Here is a 15,659-nt window from a genome sequence, read left to right as displayed (position 1 = left end):
AAATGTAGCGCAAATATTTAAAAATATTTAGATGTCAAAGGTGAGATTTTACACAAAGACTTCAGACACTTCAATAAAACAAAGTCAGCTGGTGTACTAAATGGTGATGACTGATTCAAAAGAGTACAACAAGATTTAAATGTATGTCTGCGTCATTAAATCAGAACTTTGTTTCTTCTCTGATAAAATAACATGTTGAAGTAGCTGCTCTTTACAATTACTCAGTTATTCAAACATTCAAATGTGCAATAAATTTAAAAGAAAAATCCAGTCCAATCCACTGGGCAGCTATGGAAAATGTGAAGAAGTGCAATTTTGGACTTTTACCTGTATTTATAGTCCTGCTGATAAAGACTTCTCTCAAGACCACTCACACTACACTAATAAAATAATAGATACACAATTAAATGACAATGGCCACAGTAAAATAAAAATTAGAAACTTTATGTGAATGAAAAAAAGACTTTCTGCTTTATATTTAGAGGACAGTCTGGGCAATGAGCTACCAGAATTTTCAGTAATTTTGCACATTTATTTCCTACAATTTAAGCCCAAACGTTTGTGCTGACAGGTTTCTTTCATTTGCTACAGCAGCATTTCTTTATCATATAGAAACACTAAGACATACTGTTACTCTTCTCATATCGAGTTTTATGTTATGTTAAATGTTAGTTTAATGTCTTTACACCGTCAGAAATGGCATTTTCACTGGTTCTGCTCGCTTAAGGTCAAAGTGGGCTGTATGCAGCTAGGGTTGCCAACCGTCCCTTAAAAAACGGAATCGTCCCGTATTTAGAAACAAAAGTACACGTCCCGTATTGAGCTAATAAGGGACGCACTTTGTCCCGTAATCCAGTGAGAATCAAAAGTAGTCTATAACTTTTAATGGAATTAACGCTTTGTTTGAAAACACAATTCCCAGCCCCTCTCCTGCTTTGTGACCAATGAGCTGACAGCACACTTATGACAATTCGAGTATGACAATTCAGATTACCGCTCATCTCATTGGTCGAGGAAAGGTCGCTTACGGAGAAAATACCGGAAGACAACAGATGACCACAACAAGAAGCATGGCCAACAGGGAAACAAACGCCGACACTGCGGTGCAAGTCTCGGACGAAAGTACACCTAAAGCTGGGCAAACACTGTGCGATTTTTTCAGTCACGTTATTCAGCTCCTGCTCAAACTGCACGATTGACTCGCAGGGATTAGAAGTTGGTAGGTCACGATGCAGGGTCTCACACTATACCGCCCGATGCTCTGATGCGACCTGAGTGCTCACACTGTGCCTCCATAACATGAAGGTTATAACAGAAAATCTGTCGCTCGCTCTCCCTCTGTCTTTCACTCACACAGACACACCACCACCATCAACTTTGCTAAATTGCTAATGAAAAACATTGATCAGGCAGCTGTGATTAAGCAGCAATGTAAATCCAACTATTTTCACGGTTGTTGTGGTCGTGATCATTTTGTGAGGCCACATCGAAAAGGCTCGGATGAGCTTTCCAAAGTTCTCCAAGTTGTGCCTCCATCGCTTGTGTCCAGATCACACGCCGCACAGCCGAGCTGCACCGTCTTTTTCACGGCGTTTACCTGTTTGCGCGTGAGCAGTGTGAGCGGCTCACGAGCGATTGATGATCGGGAGCTGCTCGAGGTGTTAATCGCTTCTCGTTACCCCACGTATACTACACGACGCACGATGAAGGCCAAAATCGGGCCGATCACCAAATCGGTCGCACGACTCATAAATCGTCTCAAAATGGGCCAAAAATCGCACAGTGTAAGCCCAGCATTAGAGCAGCAATGTTTGTTCGCCCAGAGAAAGAAAAAAAGGCTGCGAAAGATAAGCTAAGATAACCTTTATTAGTCCCACACGTGGGAAATTTGTTTTGTCACAGCAGGAAGTGGACAGTGCAAAAGTTATGACGCAAAAATTAGAATACAATAAGAATAAATACAGGGAGGAATGGGAAAAGGAAACCACTGGGCTGGGAACATGCACGATAACACCTATAAAGCGCACTGCACTGTGTGCCGGCGCACTTTTTCCATAGGCATGCTTCTAGTGGTGGGCACATGAAGAACATGAGGGGCGTGAAAGCTCGGGGAACCCTTAACCATTTTTTTGTCCACCAGGCCACGGCAGAAGCAGATATGGTATGTAAACACTGGTTTATTTTTTAAACCCTCTGGTTAAGGTTAATATGGGCATGTGCAGTGAATATCAGCGCTATGTGGCCAGAAGTGTGATAATATAATTTATTTTGTGTAATAAACAACTGCAAGGATAGATGATTACAACAAATAGATCACTAATACATAAAAGTAATACATAGATTAATAATGATGATGAGTTATGATGCGTAATCATGGGAACAAGCGGGTTTACAAACAGGAGCAGCTGATTAGCATTAGAAAAGCTGAAATAATACCTCAACTGAAGCCAATTGTACTAAATGCACTATATGTGCACTGTTACAAGAATATTTTTGTTGTATTGCTTTCTATTAATTTATATAATTTTAAGTTAAGCAGGGCAGAGTTCTTTTAAAGAAAGATTTACTTATATTCTCAAAAGTTAAGCATGACAGGCTTCTGTTTAAGAAAGAGACCTGTTTTACTGTGTTAATGTTGTCATTTTGAGCTAAAAATAAATGGCTAAATGATCATTTGTTTCCCATATGGTCATATCACAAAGAATATGCATCTGCTTAAATCAAATTCAAGTCAAATGGTTAAAAAAATAATTTCACACACAAAAAAAAGAGCTACCACACTGGGAAGGGTGAAGACAACTGGGTTGCCCGGCCCTGGCCACGAGGTGTCCCTTATTTATTTTTCAGGGAGTTGGCAACCCTATATGCAGCTCACAATATAAAACGAGTTTGCCATCCCTTCCCTAAAAGGAGCAACCAAAAGAAGGTTTGTTTAAAAAAACAGAACGTAAATAAAAATATAAAGTCGATAAAAAAGCTGACAGATACTGTATGTTGTAGTTTAAAGCAAATTCACCCTGATACTAATTCCTGGGAAAATAAATACATATCTCTTGCAGTGTAATTTTTATTTCATATCTAATAAAATTAAATAAAAAATTAATTCACGTAAAACAAACTTTCGATTTTTAAAAAAAAAAAAATTTTGCCATTCATGTATGGCTGTTAACCGTTGGGTGACAGCATGATTCAGCACTTTACTTCCTGCCCCGCCAAAAGTTGTTTTCTTTTCTTTAGCGGAACTGCGTAGATGTAATTTCCGTTCTGCGAAACTGAAAATCGGCGCGCAGGGCTTTTAAACAACCTCAATAGCAGACAGAGAAAATGAATGACATCGCTGAACCAGCATCGTAGTTTCTTCAAATAATGGAGCAATACGGTTAACTGTGGCCGGGACATTAGTGATTCATGTCGGTGTGGTGGAGATGCAGAGTCGGTCGAAATTAAATGAAACGAGCGGTCTTCTGGGAACTGTGACGGTGGCTGCTGGGGTAGGCTGCTCCTGACAACAGGATAACTACCAGCTCATTAAAGAAGCGCCCTGAAGCAGCTGTGTTCACACTCCTGGCTGCTGTTTAAACTGTCGCCATGAACAGGATGAAAATGAAGAAAGCCGAGGTGGGTTGTTGTCATAGTAATAATGGGTCACTGTTAATTGTGACACCTGGTTTAGTGCTGCTGCATCATCAGTCATCCACAGCTCCACAGTGTCGTGTTTATGTTGTTGTTTTGTTTGTTTTTTTTGGTTCACCAATGTGAAGGGTGTCATTGTGATTTCTTTCAGGTTCTTCGAGGCTTACCTGGGGGGCAGAAGAACATCTCTGCCTTCTTTTCCTCCCAGAACCGAAAGGTATCACTGTCCTGTTTCTTTTAGGTCTTATTACAGATGATATATTAATATCACCAATTATTGTCCTTATTGGTCATTAAGAACGATGATACTTACTAGTAATCTGTTCATAATGGTCACGTAATTCCATTCATATACTGTTCAGTCAAATATTTTAAGAACTAATATAGCATGTGCCGTATAAGATGTGTATTAAATTACTTATTGAGTGTTTTGCTTGTAGGTCTTCCCAACTTCCACAAAAGTATCCACCACGGGTGCGGTCCAGCCCAAGACTGAGCCTCCAGTCAAAGATGGTGAAAGCTCTCTGTTCAGAGTCCATTCCCCATTAAAGAGGAGTGTCCTTGGGGACCTTGAAAACCTCCTCCCCTCCTCACCAGATCTCCTACTTTCTGTGCCTGAGACGCCAAACAGTCAAATCAGGCATACCTGCTCTCCCTCCTTTAAGAAGGACCTCAGCAGGGAGGAGGTGTGCCTGGCAAACCTCGGCCAGCTGTCTCCTGTCTGTCGCAATCCTCGCTCCAAAGGGCCAAATTTACGGAGAGTAATGGCTAAGGATGGAGGAAAAGCCAAGAGGGAAGATAGAACGTCTGGCTCCATGAAAAGGCTGTTCAGCCCCCCTGAAGAGTCACATGATGCCAAGAGACCAAGAACTACCAGCCCATTGACCACAGGAGCAGTGATTATGAGTAGAAGCCTGAAAGAAAGAAATCCTATAACTGAGCCAGAGAAAACACCCTCCTTACCCACTGAACGTTCAGCAGGTTGTTATGACAAGTCTGTGGGTCACAGTCAAGGCACTGAATTGATCTTAAATGATGGTAGAAGCGCAATAATATCAGTGCAGTCTGTGTCTTCCCTCTCTTTGGGCCAAGAGAAGAAACCTCAGCAAGAACATGATGAGCAAGATTCTGGTTTTACTTTGATAACGGAGCAGACAGCAGCTGAGGCCGAAACCAGCAGAAAGCTACACACTAGTGTGGAAAAGGACACTCCTAATGCACATGTGCATGAAACCAGTGCTCAAGCTATCACACCTGCACTGCACGGAGGTTCAAAGGAGAGAGAGGTTCACCCAAACGTAAAAGAGACCACAAGAACATCGAAGAAGGTTGGAGATGGAGACCAGAAAACACAGGATCAGGAGCAAAATGGCGGTATGACCTTCTCTCTTATTTTCACATAGTTTCCTGTGCCAAATGCAACCATTTTGCCAGCATGCTTTAATGAATTAAAATTTCTCCTGTCCAGGCTGTACCAGAGTTACAAATGTTGAAACTTCTTGTAGTCTTAAAGAGCAGAAAAAAATAGTACAATACACCTTACCATGTCTTTGCTTGTAGTTTGATTTGAATTTCTATTTACTTACCTTTTATGCTAAAACACTAAAAACAAACAATTTATAACACAGGAACGGCTCCTGCGTGTCCCACAGAAGAGCGACTGGATGAGAGCTGGTTTGCAGATCAGATGGAGCATAACGAAGGTCTTAAGACCAAAAAATCCCGGTGAGAAAGACACCAAAATGCTGACTTGGAAAGGGGAAAAAAGATGAAGAAGCCCTGATGGACAAAGTATCTGATTTTGGGCTGAAGGATTTGATGTTAATGTGATATACAGTGGGGCAAAAAAGTATTTAGTCAGCCACCGATTGTGCAAGTTCCCCCACTTAAAATGATGACAGAGGTCAGTAATTTGCACCAGAGGTACACTTCAACTGTGAGAGACAGAATGTGAAAAAAAAATCCATGAATTCACATGGTAGGATTTGTAACGAATTTATTCGTAAATTAGGGTGGAAAATAAGTATTTGGTCACCTCAAACAAGGAAAATCTCTGGCTCTCACAGACCTGTAACGTCTTCTGTAAGAAGCTTTTCTGTCCCCCACTCGTTACCTGTATGAATGGCACCTGTTTGAACTCATCATCTGTATAAAAGACACCTGTCCACAGCCTCAAACAGTCAGACTCCAAACTCCGCCATGGCCAAGACCAAAGAGCTTTCGAAGGACACCAGGAAAAGTATTGTAGACCTGCACCAGACTGGGAAGAGTGAATCTACAATAGGCAAGCAGCTTGGTGTGAAAAAATCAACTGTGGGAGCAATCATCAGAAAATGGAAGACATACAAGACCACTGATAATCTCCCTCGATCTGGGGCTCCACGCAAGATCTCATCCCGTGGGGTCAAAATGATCATGACAACGGTGAGCAAAGATCCCAGAACCACACGGGGGGACCTGGTGAATGACCTGCAGAGAGCTGGGACCAAAGTAACAAAGGTCACCATCAGTAACACACTACAACGGCAGGGAATCAAATCCCGCAGTGCCAGACGTGTTCCGCTGCTGAAGCCAGTGCATGTCCAGGCCCGTCTGAAGTTTGCCAGAGAGCACATGGATGATACAGCAGAGGATTGGGAGAATGTCATGTGGTCAGATGAAACCAAAGTAGAACTTTTTGGTATAAACTCAACTCGTCGTGTTTGGAGGAAGAAGAATACTGAGTTGCATCCCAAGAACACCATACCTACTGTGAAGCATGGGGGTGGAAACATCATGCTATGGGGCTGTTTTTCTGCCAAGGGGACAGGACGACTGATCCGTGTTAAGGACAGAATGAATGGGGCCATGTATCGTGAGATTTTGAGCCAAAACCTCCTTCCATCAGTGAGAACTTTGAAGATGAAATGAGGCTGGGTCTTCCAACATGACAATGATCCAAAACACACCGCCCGGGCAACAAAGGAGTGGCTCCGTAAGAAGCATTTGAAAGTCCTGGAGTGGCCTAGCCAGTCTCCAGACCTCAACCCCATAGAAAATCTGTGGCGGGAGTTGGAAGTCCGTGTTGCTCGGCGACAGCCCCAAAACATCACTGCTCTCGAGAAGATCTGCATGGAGGAATGGGCCAAAATACCAGCTACTGTGTGTGCAAACCTGGTAAAGACCTATAGTAAACGTTTGACCTCTGTTATTGCCAACAAAGGTTATGTTACAAAGTATTGAGTTGTATTTTTGTTATTGACCAAATACTTATTTTCCACCCTGATTTACGAATAAATTCTTTACAAATCCTACCATGTGGATTCATGGATTTTTTTTTTTCACATTCTGTCTCTCACAGTTGAAGTGTACCTCTGGTGCAAATTACTGACCTCTGTCATCATTTTAAGTGGGAGGTGGGGGAACTTGCACAATCGGTGGCTGACTAAATACTTTTTTGCCCCACTGTAATTAGCATTGCCTATGAAAAAGAACCATCAGTATTTATGCAGACCTACTAAAAAAGGCAGAGATTTGCCAGGTTGATGCAACAGTCATCTTTACTTAAAACTGATGAAACTGATGCTGCTGTCTGCAGTTTGTTTCTGCTCATTAAAACATGTTTGGATCAAGTGCATTCAGATTTTTTCTGAGGAAAATGGGAACACTTATGATAAAAAGTCCCTTCTGCCCTCACAGGAAAGTACCAGACCATGTAATCCTTTGTGGAGGACCGAAAAACCGTTACTGGGTCATGAATGTTGAAGAGAGACCTGGCCTCAAAACGCTGACCATCTCATGCTCCAAGCTTCTACATCCAGCCGAGACGTGCCTGCTTAGAGATGGATGGTAATAATGTGTTTGGACATTATCGACATTTTATCACTTTTAAATCAGTATGTCTGGAAATTCATGTGACTACTTGCTGTTTATTCTGTGTGGTTTTATTTGTGTTGTTTGTTTTCCTGTGGATTTTAACTTGTTACATTTATACAGTCCATGATCATTGAAGAATAGTGTAATTGTACACTCTTGCATCATTATTCACTTCACTCTCTTTCTAATTCATTTAAAAAGATTTTTCCTTGGGTGTTCCCAGGGAGATGACACCTGTTCGTCCTGGTGATGTGGTGCATCTGGAGGGCCACTCTGATGGTGGATCCTGGTTAGTGGACAGGGAGCAGGGCTTTCTGGTTTTACTCCCTGATAGCCTCATCTCAGGTACCAGCATCTCCAGCTCCATCCGCTGCATGAGGCGTGCGGTGCTGGGAGATATGTTCAAGGTAAAAGGCTCTACTTGTGATGGTGTGGTGGACACTCATATTATTCACTAACAAAATAGCCACTTTTTTCTTTTAAAATAAAAAATGCAGTATTACTAAAATAAATTCTTATTAAGTGAGGGTTTTTTTGTTGTTTCAAAGACCACAGTTAGAAAATAGATTTTAGTGCATAGTGTTCATCCTGCTTTGAACACATGTACTTTACTATGTTTATGTTTATGCAGAGTTTTGATGGTGGCAGCAAGCAAATGCTTAACGGCACCATGGTCCATGAAGTCTTCCAAAGAGCAGCTACAGCTAAAGATTTTTCTTCGGAGACGCTGTCTAAGCTCGCTGATGAGGCTTTGCACAGTCCTCGATATCTGGGAGATATGTAAGTGGTTAGACTGCTAGCACTGTACCCCAATATTTGATTGTTTGAATAATTGTTGGTTAGTTATTCAGCTTTCATTTTCAGGATGCATTTTTCCCCTATATGGAAATGGAAATGCTGTATAACCATGTCAGTTTGAGCACATGAAATTTCTTTTTCACTGCAGGGACGGGTTGGAAAATTCACTAATCGTGTGACATTTTGCATGTTTGGTTTATGTTCCTTCTTTGTTTTTGTCATGCATGTGTTCGTAGGTACAGTTTGGGTGTAACTCAGGAAGAGATGAAGCAGGAGCTGCATGATTATCTCCCCTCACTGGAACACTGGGCAAAGGAATACCTCAACTCTCAAACACCTAAAGCCATAAGCCTTAAAATGTATGTATGCATACACACACACACACAAATGTTATCAGCAATGCAGGAATAAACCTAATGATGCTCAGTGTAAAGTTAACCATAGTTTAAAAAGTGATAGCAGACATTTAAAAACAAAAAAGAAGGTACAGGGGTTACTATGAAGCCCTGTGTCTAAGTAGAATAGACACTTCATTAACACCTTTGTTTACTTATTTATTTCAAAATGGCTGCTTTGACTTAAATACTTGCCTAACACCAGTCAACACTTTGTTTATGCTGATTATTTGTGCATCTCTGCCTTCTAGCAGTGGTGGAGCTCCAAGTAGGTGTCAGGACTCGGGAGCTGTCGCTACTGTTACAGAGCTGGCAGACATAGAGGAGAACGTTTGGTCTCCGAGGTTTGGGCTGAAAGGAAAAATCGATGTGACGGCCCGGGTTCGAATCCAAAGACCGCGAAATGGCTTTCACAGAATTCCAGAAGAAAAGACCATCCCTCTGGAGCTGAAAACTGGCAGGGAGTCAAACTCGATAGAGCATCGCAGTCAGGTTACTTGGCATAGACACTGATATGCAGACCAGTAGATTCAGATGAAAAAAGCAGTTTTAGTCAGGCAAAGGTGTGTTTCTGCGTGCAGGTGATTCTGTACACTTTGATGACCTCGGAGAGATACAGTCCCGAGGCCGGCTTTCTACTTTACCTCAAGACTGGCAACATGCACCCTGTAGCACCCAGCCACATGGACCGCAGAGGTACTGTATGCCGACGCTTCATGTAGCAACCAACCTGAGCAAAATTCACATGAAAAGATTCAAAAGTAGGGAAACTTGGAATAATTATGCGTTTTGCAAAAAAAATATATCAAATTATCACATTTATTGCTAAACCTCTTGTTTCATGGCAGAGCTGCTGAAGCTAAGGAACACTTTGGTGCATCACATTCACAACTGTGTGGAGAAAGAGGCTGAGCGAAGCTGCCTCTCCAGGCTGCCGGACATACTGACCAACAGACAAACCTGCCAGTACTGTCCTCAAAAGAGAAACTGTGCCTTATATGAGAGGTAAGCCTTTTTTCCCCCTTTTTTTGTCTTCCTTGTGTTGAAGGAAAGCAAGCGTCGCAATTTTTATAAAAATCCTCAACTTCTATCCTTCTTGCTTCATCTCCTTCACTTTTCAGGGCTGTGGATCGCAGCTCTGCAGTCACTGAAGATGTTATACATGAATTTATACAGCAAGAGACTGGCCACCTGACATTGCCTCATCTTAACTATTTTTCCCACTGGCTGCTTCTCTGCTGCTTGGAGTCTGTCACCATGGAGACTAGAAACAGCCGAAAGCGTGTGTGGCTTCAGACGGTTGAGGAAAGGTACGAAGCCAGACCTTCAAACAACAGATATGCTAAGAGTCTTTGGTTTTATCAAGATGTTGAGTTAAAGTTTACCAGAGAGGAAGGAAAAGCAAACAGAGACAGCAAACTTGCTCTTTCCTCTTAAAATTCAGCATAATCAAAAAACTCAGAGGTTGTGAATGAAGACAACTGCTTCACTGTGTAAAAATAAATAAATAATTTGCTTAAATTCCCTTGCTATAGTTCTGAATACTTTGTTTACCTTGGCTTCTGTTTCCAGTGAGAAGAGCGGGAGCTGCGCAGGGAACCTGCGGCTCAGCGGGCCAGTGATGGCTCAGTCTGAAGGTGTTTTCCTTCATCGTTTCCACCGCAGTCATGTTGCTTCGCAGCAAGGTTTGACCAACAGCAGTCTCTCCAGCAGGGATCGCATTGTCGTTAGTGACCTGGAGGGTCGCCTTGTTGGCTTGGCAACAGGTTACCTGTGTGAGGTCAGCCAGACAGTAATCAGCTGCACACTGGACAGGTTAGGAATAAAGGGGCAGTGAGTTGCTGGTCTTTAGATAACACAGATAAGCTCAGCTACCTGATTTTTCACCTGTTTTACTGTTGAATGTGCTTTAAAGGGACCTGTCGAAGTTCAGGGATGTGACATTTCGGCTGGATGGGGATGAAGGTGTGGTGGGCTTCAGCACCCACCTCACCAATCTCTCCAAACTGATGGAAAACTCTCAGGACAGGTGGGGACAGTAAGATGAAATATGAAGTTATGATTGTACAACATTTAGGTGACTTAATACAAATGATTTCACACATTTTACGCTTGGTATTTCTTGTATGGATGAGAATTTTTTACTGTGTGCAGTGATCGTCTGAGGAAGTTGGTCGTCGACCTTCAAGCTCCAGAGTTCATCTCAAACCTCAGCTCTGTTTTGCCCAAGGAGGCTAAGGACACCGTGGCTGACATCCTCAAAGGTAACTCATCTCTCATGTTGCTTTTTATTTGTTTTATCCTTTTTAAAGTTTCAGTTTTGGTTTACATTTTGCTACTATGACGTAGATCAAAACATATACATAGAATTTTATTAATAAGCGGATTCAAAAAATGTGTTTTTATAAGCACATTGTTAGCAGCGCTGCACAGGTGTTCAAATTTCAGTTTCATACATAAGTATTTGAAGCTTTGAAAAACTAATGAATTTGTGTTACTGTGTAGGTCTCAACAAACCCCAGAAACAGGCCATGAAGAAGGTGTTGTTATCTAAAGACTACACGCTGGTAGTCGGCATGCCAGGCACAGGCAAAACCACAACCATCTGCACCCTGGTAACCACCACTATTAACTTATTTTAACCATAAATCAACGTTTTGTGTGTGCTGTAACACCAACTGTGACCTTGGTCCTTGTGTCCTCCTCACTCTTCTTCTTAGGTTCGTATCCTGCATGCTTGTGGTTTTAGTGTGTTGCTGACCAGCTACACCCACTCTGCTGTTGATAACATCCTTCTGAAGCTTAAACGTTTCAGAGTTGGTTTTCTGCGTCTGGGTCAGGGACAGAAGGTGTGATATCTTTGACAGTGTTAATGTCCACATTTTGTTTATACTGCAATGAACTTTCTATTTGTACTGATTTGTGCTGTTAAGTAAAGTTGATTCAGTTTCTCATATTTGCACTAAAACTTAATGTCGATAACATTTAATAACTTTATGTGGTAATAAAACTGGTTTATTTTTTGGTTCTCTGCAGGTTCATCCAGACATCCTGCCATACACAGAAGAAAGTGTGAGGAAGAAGGGGGTTCACACTCTTTCAGACCTGGAACAGCTTTATAACAAAGAAGTGAGGAGTTAGTTTTTGGAAACAAATGCAACATTCACTGATTTTAAATAAACTGCCATCATCATTGCGTTATCCTTTCAGACTTGTTTTTTTGTTTTGTGTTTTTTGCCGTATGGTTAGCCAAGCCTTGCTGTTCTTCTGTCTTTCCAGCTGATAGTGGCAACTACTTGTATGGGCATCAAGCATCCTATTTTTACTCGACGCCGCTTTGATTTCTGCATTGTGGATGAGGCGTCACAGATCAGCCAGCCTATCTGCCTGGGACCTTTGTTCTACGCCAAGAGATTTGTCCTTGTTGGAGACCATCAACAGCTCCCACCAATAGTGCAAAACCATGAAGCCAGGTCAAAGATCTGTTTCCATAATAACATACAGCTCATTTACAGGGTCACTGCTCAGAGAAGATTCAGCATTTAGGGAATCTGTCGAGTTGAGTGAGAATGTTTTATTTATTTGGGGGGTTTTTTTTGGTCCTTTAGGTCACTTGGGATGGATGAGAGTTTATTTAAGCGACTAGAGCTGCATAGTGAAGCAGTGGTACAACTCAACGTACAGTATCGAATGAACAGGTAATCTACATCCAGGATAACACTGCATGATTTGTTAATCTGGTCTTCTGAAATCTAAGCAGAGCCTTTAAACCCACGCTGCTCTTTTTTCTTTGTTTGTTTCCATGTCACTAAGTGATAATCGGTCACGTACAATAAATAATCCAGCTGGATTTTATTAATGAGTCAGCATGATTCATTAGCTAATTATTGCCACCCCTCAGCTGTAAAGTACTGATGGGGTGTTGTGTGGACACTCAGGTTTGTGGATGTGTTAACTTAAGAATAAGGTGACAAGATTTTGAAATTGATCGCCAGTGTTTTTATTATTTGAAAATGTTCAGTTGAGTTTTTATTAGTTTAGGTATTATTAGTTTATAGTTATTAGTTTATTAATTTAGGAAAAATCAACACAGATATTTCAATAAATGAATTGTATAACTGAATTATTAGAAAGCAGTGACTCAGTCTCAATAAACACATCCATTAATGCCACATCAGGCAAGATGTAAGACCTTATTTTTACCATAACACACACCACACCTAAGGATTTTTCCTCCCTTTCCAAGTTCACAAAATCATTTGCCTTCATGTTTTTGTTTGGCTGGTTTTTGTTTGTTTTGACAAGTTTTGTTTTTTGTTGATTATAATCTTCGTGACAGCCACAGGTATATCCAGACCATGACATCTGTGTGTGTCTCTTATCTTTTTAGGCAGATCATGTCTCTCAGTAACTCTCTGATGTACGAAGGCCGGCTGGAGTGTGGCTCAGAGAGGACGGCCGCAGCACTGCTCACCCTGCCCTTCCTGCTGTCTGTCCAGTCTGAGCTGAGTTCATACTCTGAGGCTCATCCCCAGCATGCCCTGTCGTGGATACAGTCTACGCTGTTGCCGAGCAATCCTGTTTGCTTCCTGGACTGCTCGATGGTTAGTACAGTAAAGCGTACACTTCAAACATTTTATAATTTGAAATGTGTTGAGGTTGTAAACATAAAATAAAGCAGGTACACTGACTGGAAAAAAAAGTAATTAAAATAAGATTGGGTTATTGTGTGAGACCCTTTTTTTTTTTTTTTTTTTCTTTTTTTTTTTAATTAAGTTGGTTTCGTTTAATCACGTCTGACAGACCTGGTGTGTGTGTGGAAAGATGTTTGATTTTTTTCCATCTCTACTGGTTCATTTCAGGTGCCTGCACTAGAATCAGTGGAACAAGGAGGAATAAGCAATCACACCGAAGCTGCTCTCATACACACTCTGCTTTCACTTCTCATAAAAGTACACCAGTTTATGAGCTACTTAAGACATAATGAATTACCTATTTTAATACAATCCCCCATAATTAATAATGGAAAGTTTAAAAGTTCTATCAATTATTGGTAGTTGGTACTCATTTTAATCTGTGTTTGTTCTTTTTGTTTTCAGGCAGGGTGTAAGCCCAGCGATATTGGTGTTATCGCCCCCTACAGGCAGCAGTTAAAGACAATTCTGGCTCTGCTGCAGTCGCCTGCATTCACTGGTGTGGAGGTGAACACAGTGGATAGATACCAAGGACGGGACAAAAGTCTGATTATTCTTTCTTTTGTCAGGAGCACGGCAGAGGAAGGAAACGTAAGTACTTCTCTTTTCATCGCCTTTTTTTTCTCATGTAAGCGAGTGAATAGAAACCCGACCAGAGTCTTTCTTCCGTGTCTATTTAAAGTTAGGAGAGTTGTTAAAGGACTGGCGTCGCCTGAATGTAGCCATTACCCGCGCCAAACACAAGCTGCTGATGGTGGGCTCAGCCACAACGCTACAACGCTACACACCAGTGGAGAAACTTCTCAACCATCTTCAACAAGAGAACATGATATCCTTTAAAATTGGTTTTGGTTCTACCACTAAACCTTCCTTTATTTTCAGTAGAAATTGGACTTTAATCTGAACACTGTTGTAAATAATTCTAGTGATTTGTGTTTAACAGCGGGTCACCAATGTTCCCACAGTTTCTCTTTGACTTCTGTCTCTTTTCCTAAACTCTTACTTCACATTATCCAGCTCCCATCAGCTGCCCACAAGGCCTTACCCAGCATGGACCTGTGAGAGAAGCCTAAGAGGCCATGAAGGTGTATCAGCTCGTGTGTATGTCTCAGTGGAGTAGCACACGGTTATCATTCACCTCAACTGTGCAGAGATCTAAATGACCTAGAAGAGGCAGAATGTCTCTTTTTAAAACTGAATACTTGAAGTCTCCTGAAGATCAAACGGTCTGCAGTATTAGAAATAACACCTCAACTAAACAAACAATGTTATGAGTGCTACTGACAATGTTGATTTTCCTGTTTGTGTGAAATTCTGAATCTTTTCTTGTATATTTTTGTAGATCAGTAGATGGCCAGGTGGCCAGTTTTTAATTCGACACTCTTAAAGCACTGCAGTTTTAAAGGTTTCCGTTATTGTGAGTGTTATGAAACAAGGTACTGAGACAGGGACCAGCTGAAAGGGCTGCATACATAATTGTACTGAATCTTTAAGTTGGTCTTACAGTTAAAATATGTTGGCGTGACACTATGATAGTTTAAAATATGATGCATAAACCTCGGTTTTGTCAGAATGTTCAAATACTTTATCAGATACCTCAATCTCAACACTGAGGACTTTTGGTACTTAAAGCATAGAAAACTTCCTGCTGTGAAAGGGTGGGGACAGCTTTCATGGCCAGATAAGCTCATACATGTCTGTCAGTGTGAAACTAGCTCGGTCTTTAGCATAAAACAAACTAAAAAGCCATATCCATCGTCGTCTGTATGTGACAAAAGGTACCATCCTCCAGCTCTACCTTTTAGAGGTATAGTATCATTCCCTGTTTCCTATGATAGTTATAGTATTTAACCAGAAATGTTAACTTTAAAATAACTTAACTATATCAGTGGGAGTCACTACACTTGTCTGCAGCTAGAAAAACTACGTTTATTCAATTGTTTTCTCAGTAAAAACCTGTATGAGTCAGATCGGCAGAACTACATCTGTGCAGGAACAGATTATACAAAAAAAACATATCTTGATGACTTTTAGTTTCAGGAATATGTATTATTATTATTATGTATGTATTTAGGATCAAAACGAATCTGCACAGTATCAATTTTACCAGTTTAATCCATACCAGCTGTACTTAACTTTATTGAACCCCATTCATTATTAAGCAGCAAATGTGAAAAATTCTCCCAACCACAAGGCTAACTGTGACTCTTCTGATTTTTACCTGCTTTGTTCTTGTGTTTCTGTTTTTCCCATTTTAAAATCTTTTGGTTGTAATTTTTTTGCT

At 41.1% G+C, this 15,659-nt stretch overlaps 1 protein-coding gene across 1 annotated transcript; it reads left to right on the top strand.

Annotated features, from left to right (window-relative positions):
• The first annotated feature begins 3,242 nt into the window (after positions 1-3,242).
• Positions 3,243-15,647, top strand: dna2 (DNA replication helicase/nuclease 2). The gene is made up of 25 exons (XM_082534210.1): positions 3,243-3,618; positions 3,785-3,850; positions 4,074-5,007; positions 5,262-5,358; positions 7,312-7,461; positions 7,712-7,895; positions 8,120-8,268; positions 8,523-8,645; positions 8,933-9,173; positions 9,263-9,377; positions 9,530-9,686; positions 9,803-9,991; positions 10,254-10,496; positions 10,597-10,710; positions 10,836-10,945; positions 11,187-11,296; positions 11,402-11,530; positions 11,718-11,810; positions 11,961-12,154; positions 12,290-12,379; positions 13,072-13,285; positions 13,544-13,633; positions 13,781-13,966; positions 14,058-14,206; positions 14,386-15,647. The coding sequence occupies exons 1-25, from the start codon at positions 3,589-3,591 to the stop codon at positions 14,435-14,437; spliced, it is 4,209 nt and encodes a 1,402-aa protein (XP_082390336.1). The 5' UTR covers positions 3,243-3,588; the 3' UTR covers positions 14,438-15,647.
• The last annotated feature ends 12 nt before the right edge of the window (positions 15,648-15,659 follow it).

Source organism: Aulonocara stuartgranti (assembly GCF_965226115.1).
Source record: "Aulonocara stuartgranti genome assembly, chromosome: 1".
NCBI classification, from domain to species: domain Eukaryota; kingdom Metazoa; phylum Chordata; class Actinopteri; order Cichliformes; family Cichlidae; genus Aulonocara; species Aulonocara stuartgranti.
The sequence above is the reverse complement of the archived record's forward strand: the minus strand, read 5'-3'. Positions and strand labels throughout refer to the sequence as shown.

Coding starts and splice junctions, on each gene's coding strand:
- dna2 (XM_082534210.1), top strand. CDS start 3,589: ATGAACAGGATGAAAATGAAGAAAGCCGAG. Junction 7,462..7,711: donor TGCCTGCTTAGAGATGGATG/GTAATAATGTGT, acceptor GGGTGTTCCCAG/GGAGATGACACCTGTTCGTC. Junction 9,174..9,262: donor CGATAGAGCATCGCAGTCAG/GTTACTTGGCAT, acceptor TTCTGCGTGCAG/GTGATTCTGTACACTTTGAT.